The sequence below is a fragment of the Limulus polyphemus genome, unplaced genomic scaffold (genome assembly GCF_000517525.1).
Source record: "Limulus polyphemus unplaced genomic scaffold, Limulus_polyphemus-2.1.2 Scaffold1148, whole genome shotgun sequence".
NCBI classification, from domain to species: domain Eukaryota; kingdom Metazoa; phylum Arthropoda; class Merostomata; order Xiphosura; family Limulidae; genus Limulus; species Limulus polyphemus.
In genome coordinates this window covers 68,192-79,469 of record NW_013666758.1, presented here as the reverse complement: position 1 = coordinate 79,469, position 11,278 = coordinate 68,192, and the positions used below count along the sequence as shown (strand labels likewise).

At 32.2% G+C, this 11,278-nt stretch overlaps 1 protein-coding gene across 8 annotated transcripts in view; it reads right to left on the bottom strand.

The window, feature by feature from the left end:
* The window catches only part of LOC106462352 (mitogen-activated protein kinase kinase kinase 5-like), a 151,359-nt gene that overhangs the window by 116,189 nt on the left and 23,892 nt on the right, over window positions 1–11,278 (bottom strand). For all 8 annotated transcript variants that reach the window (XM_013922265.2, XM_013922266.2, XM_013922269.2 and 5 more), the window contains 3 exons: window positions 10,217–10,386; window positions 1,485–1,560; window positions 1,230–1,322 (listed from right to left, as the gene is read on the bottom strand). In XM_013922265.2, coding sequence (XP_013777719.1) covers window positions 1,230–1,322; window positions 1,485–1,560; window positions 10,217–10,386 — 339 coding nt within the window. The remainder of the gene's footprint in view (window positions 1–1,229; window positions 1,323–1,484; window positions 1,561–10,216; window positions 10,387–11,278) is intronic.

The following is an 11,278-nucleotide window of genomic DNA, read 5'->3' as shown; positions in this document are numbered from 1 at the left end:
AATACGCTATTTGATAGAAGAAAGCCTTGACTTTCTATTGGTTATAGGTAATATGTAATGAAACGTAAGAGAGAACTATCAACAAATTGTGAAAGAGGATGTGGCAGGAGGGTTCTGATTTTCTACTTGATAGCTCTGTAACCAAACAAAATTGAAGGCTATAAAAATTATGGTTTGTTTGAGCAATAACGATTTTATACAGTATTTTATGTTTAATTTCGTACTTTTTCGAGGGTTTGTTTGTTTGTAATTAAGCATAAAGCTACACAATGTTCTGCCCTCCACGATTTTATAGAGTATTTTACGTTTAATTTTGTACATTTTTGAGGGATGATAGATAAAATAGATATGATGACATGCTAAGACAAAATGTTTCACGTGTATCACACTAGTGGAAATTCAGAATTTTTTAATATACATATTTCCTTGTAGCATAAAGAATTTAAAACTTGTATACTATTCAATTATGGACTTTTCCAGGGGTACAGTGAAATTCCAGGATGTGTTCAAACCCTGTGCATGTTCAATAACCAGATAATTTACCATGAACAGTTTAAAACAAACAGAAAAACACTGCACACAAAATAAAACCATCATAGATTTGTAGCTGAATGACAATAACAAACTAGCACTTATTATAGAGGCTCAAGTTGATTGCTTAGAATGTTCTGATGAAAGTTGGAAGCAATTAACAATATTTTGCTTGTGAAAAATCTGATAAATGCAGGAAACAGTATCATGTAAGGTCAAACAACTACTGTATACAGAAGATTTCTACACAAAAGTAAGAGGGTATTATAGGAGTTACACAAATCTGACAATAAACACTTGTTGTAAAATGAATGAAATTTCTATACATTGATATGGCTAACTGGTGACCTAGAAATTAGTTACCTTACTAGTTCTCCATGTTATTTTTAGCAAAAAAAGAAGAAAAAGATCCACTTTTGTTAAATTATATTTCTATAAAGAAAAATATGAACATGTGGTGGTTTTGGAAATAATAATAGAAAGAATAATTCAAGCTAATAATATACATGTACACATAATGACAATACTTTTATATTTAGTTGCAATGCTTAGGCATCTAGTTTGATTTAATAACTCAACAGTAAAAACAATTTTAGTACATATACAATATAGAACAGCATGAGTCTAAAGCTAAATCAGATCAACTGAACAGTGAATTTATTATTAAACCCACAGGATGAAAAGTTTTATATACTCACCTGAATTTCTCGAAATGATATAAGCATATTCAACACAGCATCACCAGATATGATATTTGGGTCATCTAATCGTCTCTTCATGTTGTGGAGAATCTATATAATATGTAAAAGTTATCTTTGTAATGTTAAATATAAGAGTATCAATACACTGATACCTGACATTAACTTTATTTGAAATAATATAATTTCATCATTCATTAATCATATAAATCATCAAGTCTTGTAATAAACATAAAGTACTCAAAATTAACTCACCTTAGCAAGTTCTTCTCCTGAGTAACTTTCACGAGCTTTTCTTAGATCAGCCAAGAATTTTTCTTTCATGTGAGCCCTAAATATAAAAGTGTAAAGTTACATCTATAGTTTTAATCTATCATATGATGTATTATATTACATTGTTGTCAGTAAAGAGTAGTCTATTTTGTCTTCAATTTGAGCATTTCTTTCTCAGTATTCAGATCAATAACCTTAGGGAAGTATTTAAAGGCTCTTATGCTATAGATAAAACATGACTTCACTCTCACCAAGCACGTCAGTCAAGCAGATGCTGTAACACTACCTGCTCAGCCAATATTGCTAGTACCACCCAGTCTAGCCAGCACACCCAAGATGCCTCCTTCCATGATTGTCGAGGGAATCCCGGGTGCATTCTGAACTTGCAGCCCGGGAGATTGAAGAGCATAGGATGGAGTGTATCAAGTCAGCCAAGACCAGAATACCCATGCCTCTCACCAAGTTTACCCCCATGGATACCAAGAAAGTGGACAGTCATCAGCTCAGGTGTTCTATTCTTCTCTCATCACCCAGTAGAAGCAGTCCAAGAAAAAGGCCCCAAGGTTGTGCAGTGCTTCAAGTATCAATGTTTTGGGCACACAAAGACAGCTTGTACAATGGTAGTTCATTGTGTCCAATGCAGTGGACCCCACTCAGTAACAGATTGGGAGCAAACCAGATGCGCCAACTACCACTGACCACGCAATGCTACCTACCGGTGCTGCCCGAGATTCAAGGCTCTGTCTGGCTTTCAGGATCAAGCCCCTTCAGCTCCTGCCACAATGAAACTCAGGAAGTCACTTCAATGCCAGGAACCAGCTCCTACACCATCAAGCAACCCAAGCAACAGCCAGGATTCCTCCAGATCATTACTTCAACCACCAACCTCATAGACATATGCAAAAGCCGTTCAAGATCAACCTGCACCATTGAAACCACCTTCCGAAGTGGTATTTTTCTATGTCAGGGTAATCGCCTTCATTGCAGAAGTCATCCTTATCACCAGGGAGAACAATCTCACAAAGGACTCCTCGTACCTGGCCAAGGAAATTTGCTCAATAGCAGGCTACTACTTTGAATTCCCGAGCTGAGCAACCTGATCATGCTGACTCAATTCCTGGATCGACAACACGTGAGCAGAAAATTACGGCAAGGTAAGCCTTTCAGCTTTTATTTAGTTTAATACTGGTAGTTCTTTTACAAAGTAATATTCAGGGCAGGTTATACTATAAAAAAATCAAACTATTTCAACTATGTAAATCCATCAGAGCAGATGTCATAGCATTAATGAAACCTTATTTAATGAAAAAAGTAGTTTTAATTTACCTGGTTTTAAAATTGTTCACAAACCTAAATTAATTAACAGTCGAGGAATAGCTTTACTTTACCGAGAATATATTAAAATCACATTTCCAGCTAACAGATAATAATGAGATAATTTTATGTTGCATCCATCCATCCAACTCGCCCCCGTTTACTCTAGTTCACCTGTACATTTCACAGTTTCACAACCCAATGTAGAGTTATTACAAAATTTATGCAATCAGTATATCAATACAGTCATAACTGGTGATCTTAATGCTAAACACATAGATTTTAATTGTTGCTCTACCAATGCTAATGGAAAAATAATAAGTAAGCTTTTAGAAAATAACAATCTAGTCATTATTAACTCTGCTAACATGACTCACACACATGTGAATGTCTCTCAAGACATACTAGACTTTGCTGTTGTTCCCACAGCTTTACTTCATCACACTCATAATTTTCAGGTACATGATAATATAGGAGGGAATCACAACCCTACTTTGTTCTCTTTATACCCTGATCGTAGCTACACCAACCATCATCAGCCACCAACTTACGATTACTCCACATGGACTGGGTAACCCTTAATACAATTATTAAACATTTACCTCAATTAAAGCATGCTGCTAAAACGCTCTCCGATATTGATGAATATGCAAATATGATCACCAATGCAATAATGCTAACAAGCAAGGAAACGCTCCCAAGCAATACATGGCATCCTAATCTCAGATCATAGAAACTCACTCCCAAAAATTCATGAATTAATCTTAAATAGAAGACAACTCAGAAAAAAGTTTACATACTCCCGCAACCCTGCTTTAAAACCTTTAATCAATGATAAATATCGTATCAAGATATTTATCAAAAAACAACAGGATAAAACTGGGAACTATTCTGTAAACCTATAGATAATTCCCATCCTGACTCCTTACTATTCTGGAGAAAGTTTAAATCTATAATCAACACCAAGCCTAAGAGTAATATTACTATGCTGCAGTATGTCACTGTCACATCTGATAATAAACAAGTTGAACTACTCGTCCAGCATTTTAGTAATACCTTTGTGACACCAAATTTCGCCTCTTTTGATGCATAGCATTTCAATAATATAAAAGACCATATCAATAACAATTCTAGTATTTTCACATCCAAATTTCCTGTCTCAGTAACACAAAATAATCAAACTTTGAACCTATTTATACAACCAATATCACTAACTGTAATAAAAATAAACTTAAAGAAGATCAAGCACAAAGCATCCATGGACAACAGTATAAACAATATGATTATAAAGCACCTTTCAAACCCTGTTTCAGAACACCTAGTCGTGATATATAATTTATCTCTACAATCAGGATATTACCCAGTAATATGGAAGTCAGCAATCATTAAAGTTATTCCCAAAACAGATAATGATCTAAATAACCCTAGAAATTACAGGTCTATTAGCTTACTCGACATTCTGGGAAAATTAATGGAAAAACTCATACCTCGAAACCAACGAGATTCTGAACAACAACCAAAATGCAGGTAGGAAAAACAGACAGACTTCAGATTACCTCACTAGGCTTACAGAATCTATTTATCAAGACATGAATAGAATGCACACGACCATAGTTACCTTCCTGAATGTGCACAAAGCATTTGATTCCGTGTAACACAACGGTTTAAGACTTAAATTAAACAACAATGGTATACCTACCCCTTTAGTTCGTTGGGTGTCAAGCTGTCTCATCAACCACTCAATTCTACATCACATCCTCTTACTTTAAAAGCAGGCATTCCACAAGGATCAGTACTTAGCACGACACTATACAACATATGCCCCCCCAACCCCCCCACTAACATATACATTAACATCTCAGTATGCAGATGACATCGTGATTTGGATCTCTTCAAATAATCCACATGAAGACATATTGAGAGTTCAAACTTTGCTTGACACTTTACAACAATGGTGTAATAAATGGTGTGTAACCCTCAAACTTTCCAAGACACATCACTTTCCACAAGAAAATTATAAATGCAGGAAAAAAATTAAGAAACATTAGCCTAACACTAAATAACACAGTAATCTCATTCACTAAATCTCTTAAATCCCTAGGTTTAACTTCCTCCTCAAACATATCTTGGAATAAGCATTTTAATGAGAACATTAGGAAAACAAGTAACAGAATCAATTACTTAAGATAAATAGGTGTCAACAAGGGTTTTAATGCCAAAACAATTATCGCTATCTACCATGCTTATATTAGACCTTTATTTGAATATGGTAATGAGGTAACATGCAATATGTCAGACTATCAGTATCAAAAGTTGCAAAATCTTCAGAATAGAGCAATTAAAATAGCCCATAGACTCACAATTTATACCCCAACAGAGTATCGGAACTCACTCTCAGTTATACCCTCTATGCAAGAATGCTTATTTAGGTTAGCAATTCATTATTACAAACACTCGCACCAGCATAACTCCCAAACAAAAAAAAATGATCCTAAATTGCAGTCACCCTAGCCTCCTGGATTAGTTACACATCTCCTTTTAACTTGATCAAGAATATTAATAGCACAGATACACAAGTCACTTGAAATACATACGACCTTGTTTCTTGCCTATTAACCTATTTGTTATTATTTGCCTATTAAGTTATTTTCTTTTCAGCAACAAGTCAAGGGCACTGGGAAGGTAGATTATTCAGCACCTGCCCAGTGAAAGTGAGTTTTTCTTAGGGTAGTCCCATTTCCCCCCTACAGCAAAAGTTTTATTTTTAAAATTTGAGTTCTGTGATCCCAGCCCTGAAAAGGTGCCTGTCCCAAGTTAACGATCAATGATTATATGTTTAAATTTTCAAATGTGTGTTAAATGTTAATTTTCTTCTAGTCAGAAGTTTTGTATATGACTTTTATTCCTTAGCAATTGTCAGGAACTCGCTGATTTTGTTACAGCCTTGATCCTCCAAGCCAGTCACTTATCCTGTCTTTTGTCATGCCTGTTACTTGTTCACTTATCTTTTAGATTTCACACCTTTCCATCATGTTTCCAATTCCTTACTTTCTGCTTTCAAAATTCACAGCTTTCCCAAATATTATGGGGCTCTCAATTCGTCATGCTTTATATGTACCCATGCCATGTACATTCATCAACAACCAGCGAGTTTAACATTCATACCCCATTGTTCAAACTCAGTATGCCACTTAAAGTTTTATCAGAATTCACCGTAGAAGAATAACTCTTAATTCTGCTAGAGGGGTGAAGAGAAACAGAAGTTAATGAGTGCCCCTGGTTGTCTAACAAGCCCTTTACTAGATTTTAAAATCATAATAACTGTCAAGTTGATACAGTACAAGGTAAAAAGCCAGGTAAATTGTTATATTTACAGGACATTTGTTTGCTTACTGCGTTATTATTCTATGTTCTTAGGTGCATTAATTAATTAAGTAAAAATTATTTAGTCTACTAATACCATTAGTATAAAAAAGTAGGCTTAACTTTCATTGACAACTGACAGCAAAAAATAACTAAAATGCAAAAATCAGAAACTTATTAGGTTAGATAAGGAAAGATGGTAAAAAAAATCATAATAAAAATTCTACAAGGTATGCTCTCATGTCATTCAATACAGAAATGTAAGCTATGTGATTTACAATTTGCATGGCAGGATTATTAGTTAGACAGGGTTCAAAGGGCAATAAAACAATAATAAATTACGTATAAACAAATGGAGGTTACCATTACAATTTGCAGCCACTCTACAAAGAAAAAAGGGTAATTTAGATCTATTTCATACTTGTTTCTGGTGGTTATAAGGTTAGTCAAATCAACTGACTCCATACAGAAATAAGGTAGATAAAGTAGCAGATCAAACATAAATTTTAACTGAAGAAAAAATGCTTGATATTTATTTAGGAGGCTTTAGAGACTACACAAATGAAATTTGAAAATTTTTAGATGAAGAAAAGTACTTTTCATATTAAAATGAAAACCTTTTTTGCACTCGGAGCAATTAACACTCTGACTATATATTTATGGCTGAACCTTTAGTAAAAATACTTAATTAGAAATTCTGATTTTTGTGTACAAAATATTTATAATGCTTATTGAAAGCTTACCAAGTTTTGTGAAGATACACAAAATATACTACATATTATAGTATAGAAACCCTGATAGTTACTTTGAGGTTAAAAGGTTGATGTAATCCACCTACCCCAAATGAAAAAAGATAATTCACCTGTTGTCATGTAGAATGATGCACTCCTGTATTTAGCGAGATTCGTTTTCCTATGAAGTTTTTAGATATAACATGCAGTATCCTTACATAAATATGACATTTAACACTTTAGTTATCCATTCTTTTAGACAATAACTTTTTGCTTAAACAAACAAGAAATTTCATATTCACCTGATGAAACTTTAAATTTGCAAAACAAAAATTACAATTTACTTCGTAATCATATAAAAATATATTTAATTGAAAAGGTGTTTCCTTGCAAAAAATACCACGTTTTCATAATTCTAATATTTCTGAAACAAAATTTCCAATTACATATATTAAATATGCCAATTTGTTTTTGCCTTCTCACACTAGGAGTAATTTAGCACTGATCAAAGCACAGGCTCTCCTCTCCAATATGCAGTCCCATCACAGCATATTCTTTTATCAGTACATATTCCAGATAACGTGGGATTGTCCCTAATCCCAAACTAATGACCACAGGGAGACAACAAGCCAACAGTAGCCAATTTTACTTTATACTTCACTATTATTTTTGTATATCATTTTGTTTTAATACCAAGTGTATAATATAAACAACATGATTTTAATACTTATTTATTATTATACTTCTGAGAAGTTTGGTACCAGCTTTGCCATACGTTACCCCCCCTCCCCCAGTAACTAATTCAAAGTACTTCTACTTATAATGTCCTATTCAATTTGGTTTAACTATCACTTGTCCTTCCCATTTTTTACATAAGAAACTTACCAAGCCAAAATGACTGCCTTTTCTAATTCATATGTATAATATATATATACTATATGTTATATACTATATGAAATATTTTATGTTATACATTAAAGGTTACAATAAATAATAAAATTGATGCTATAGTTAAATACTTCAAATTTTATCAATGTTTAAAAGTACTTATTACTTACAAAACCTCAATATACAAAATGTGGCAACTTGTATCAGCACTGCAAGGTCTAATGTTGCCACTTTTGGCTTAGATGTGGCTACAATAAAAGCCTGAATGCATAAAAGTATGTCATGTAAATTAATGTTGATAAAGAATTGTGAATTAACTATTCCACTTTTTAATTATAAATAACTAAATATTTATTGTCACAAACTCCATGCATTGTTGTGAATTACCTACTCAAGGCATTAGTAATGTTAAAATAAATAGATAATAAAACTACTTTGTATCAAGAAATTCCTTCGTATTTCTTACATTCCTTTTCTTTGGAACTTACATTTCCAATAAATGCCCATAATGCAATGATGGCTAAATACTAAGCCTAATAATCACAAGGATTTTACTTTTGAGTTTTAAGTATGGACAGTGTTTTATGAAATATAAGCTTAAAATGTGTGAATTTAAATTGTAGAATTTGTCCACTTTGAATTTTAAAAATACTCGCAATGTAAAACCAATTATTGTAAAGATAATATCTTCAAGTTAAAATGTTTAGTGATAATCTTCCATAATGGGCTAAAAACCTGTTACAGTAATGTTCCTCAGACCTATTCCTTGAATTATAATAATACTAGCAGATGCCTGTTGAACCAATTCAATGGTAAATTTCTTAAAAATAGTGATGAATAAATAACAAATGTGCAGTCAACCCAATACCTTGGATCATAGCATATGTGCAATATGATTGTCTAGTGGGCAGTTTAAAGCTTCTTTTGTTATTTCAATAAGATAAATTGCATTCTGTTTGTTTTTATGCAAATGAGGCTAACTACAATGCAATGTTCACAAAAATGTTTGGATTTTGATGCAATAGATGCATCCAGCACAACAGTGCTAAGATTTACTATATGGCCAATAATATTTGTTTCTGCTGCCTGCCACAATTCCTTGTCATTTTACTATGCACACACACAAAAAAAAGACAGCTACTGAAGTGAGCAGTTTTTGACAATTTTTCATTTCTATAGAAAGTGCCAAAGGGGAGATATTCAATTTATCTATTAATTTATTTCAATTAATTTATTTGATGTGGTAGAATAAAGTCATGTATGTATATAATACTGACATGAAATTAAAATAAAGATATATAAACTGAACAACACCAAATACAAATTCAAACACGTTCCTCCCTTTATGAGTATTTCCATTGACAGTTCTATCTTCAAAATATTTCTTTAAACAAACAATGAAGAAAGTCCCTTTTTTTCTTCTATAATTCCCTCACAAAACGACATATTTTTGTTCATAAGTTTTTTCTCAGACTGACTGTTCAGTACATACCAAGATCGAGTGATTGATGTAGATAATGATATTTAATTGTAATAATTGCAAAACATTTATAATTTTCTGTAATGTACTCTTAAAAATAAGCATTTTGCTGTATAATTTCTTAAGGTTAATCAATCGGGAGGTGCAGAGCATGACAGACAGACATTTGGCTATCTACAGATTCCTATATTCACAATAATTTAGCTTCAAAGTTTATTAATTGTCTAAAGTTACATTATACTATTTGGATAAAAAATTTAGAGCAAAATCCATAGCCTGAAGTATCTGAATTTAACTATGCTTAGTCTGTATTTTAATCAGTATATTAACCACCAAAGTCTGTTAAAACCATGGTAACAGCACAAACACATACAAAACCTAGTTCAGGATTACTACATGACTAAAAAATTGTACAACTTATGAATATTAAACCAGGTTAACTGTATTCTGAAAATAACGCAAAAACAATATGAACATCTACAAGAAATAATATGAATATTAATCTGAGTCTCATTTGACATAAAAAATTCCAAGATCTTAACTTTTATATGCTCTTTGACTCCAAGCAACCAAACCTAAGTCTATCAATTATCTTCAAAATAACATGTCAACTATAAGTGTAACATCTACTTTAATTAAAAAGTTATCTTCAATTATTGTTTTCTTTAGATATAGTAAGATTTCAAGATTCATACCATGAAAGTTCATTCAAAACTGCTACATTGTATATTTGTATGAAAGCTGTGTCTTTAAGATGGCACTTGCAAACAATTCTTCTAGGAATTGTTTCTATGTATGATGAGCAGACAAACTTTCAATGTACTGATACATACAATGGATTTATAAATGTCCAATTCATGTAATATATACATTATATTCCTAAATTAAGCAAGAATATCACACTTTTTGTCCAACAATCAGATAGAAATAGTTATTACTTGTTTTGCACTTCCACTTCTTGTAACAGCTTTCTCAGCCTCATACCAAAGTGTATCCACCCATCTACTGGTTCATCTCCTACAAGCCTCAGGGCCCCAGACTCAGTTACGACACATGTTCCCATATCATTTAGTTTGTATGGGATCAAGTTGTAGTTTCCACAAGTTGGCTGATATTTGAAAAAAAGAAAGTCCAAAGGTAGTTATAATATTAATGATAAACACTGAGGGCCATTTTCCTCCTATTTAGCTCATAATAACTGCTACTACGCATTTATTCAAAGATATGGCCTTTCCTTTTTTTTGTATTATATTAATCTAATCCTTTCAAATAACTTATACTTCAACACACTTTTGTATGAAAGTATGTTTATAAGTGATTAAAACTGTAAACCAGGTTAACACCTTGAAACTTTACACTAACATAACATATTATTCAAAAATATTTCCTAGCAAAGTCATGTAGTGCTGGATAATTTCATAATTAAATTTGAAATTTAAAAAAACATCAAGCTTATCACCTGTACTTATCAGATACCTTAAACAAGTGTAAAATATAAATTAACTCCATTTTTTTTAGTGTTCTAATAGAGAAATTGTGTGCGTTATATTACATTACAATAAGACTAATAATCATTTAAATCGTGTAATATTTCCTGACCTAGGAGGGGTTTCCTCTAAGAAAAAGGTATAATATAGTATTTTAACTATAACTTTTTTGTTGTATGTCACTGGCAACGAAACTTTTCATTGGCAGTAACATACAATAAATTGGGTATAATTGAAATGTATATTCTGATTAAGAAATTAGCACACAGGATCACATAAAAAAGTTGTAATGGTTTTCAAACCAGACCCAAAACTCTAATGCTTTCGAATAGTTAACTATTCTTCTTGAAAACTGTTGAAATGTATGCATCTTTTTTACTAGAAATTTTATTGTTCCAATAAAGACTGATCAGAAAAATTACTATATCCCTTATTATGATATAATATTACACACACACACACATCACTATCTAATGTCATGTTCTGTCAACTGGAACATTCTAATTCTTAAGA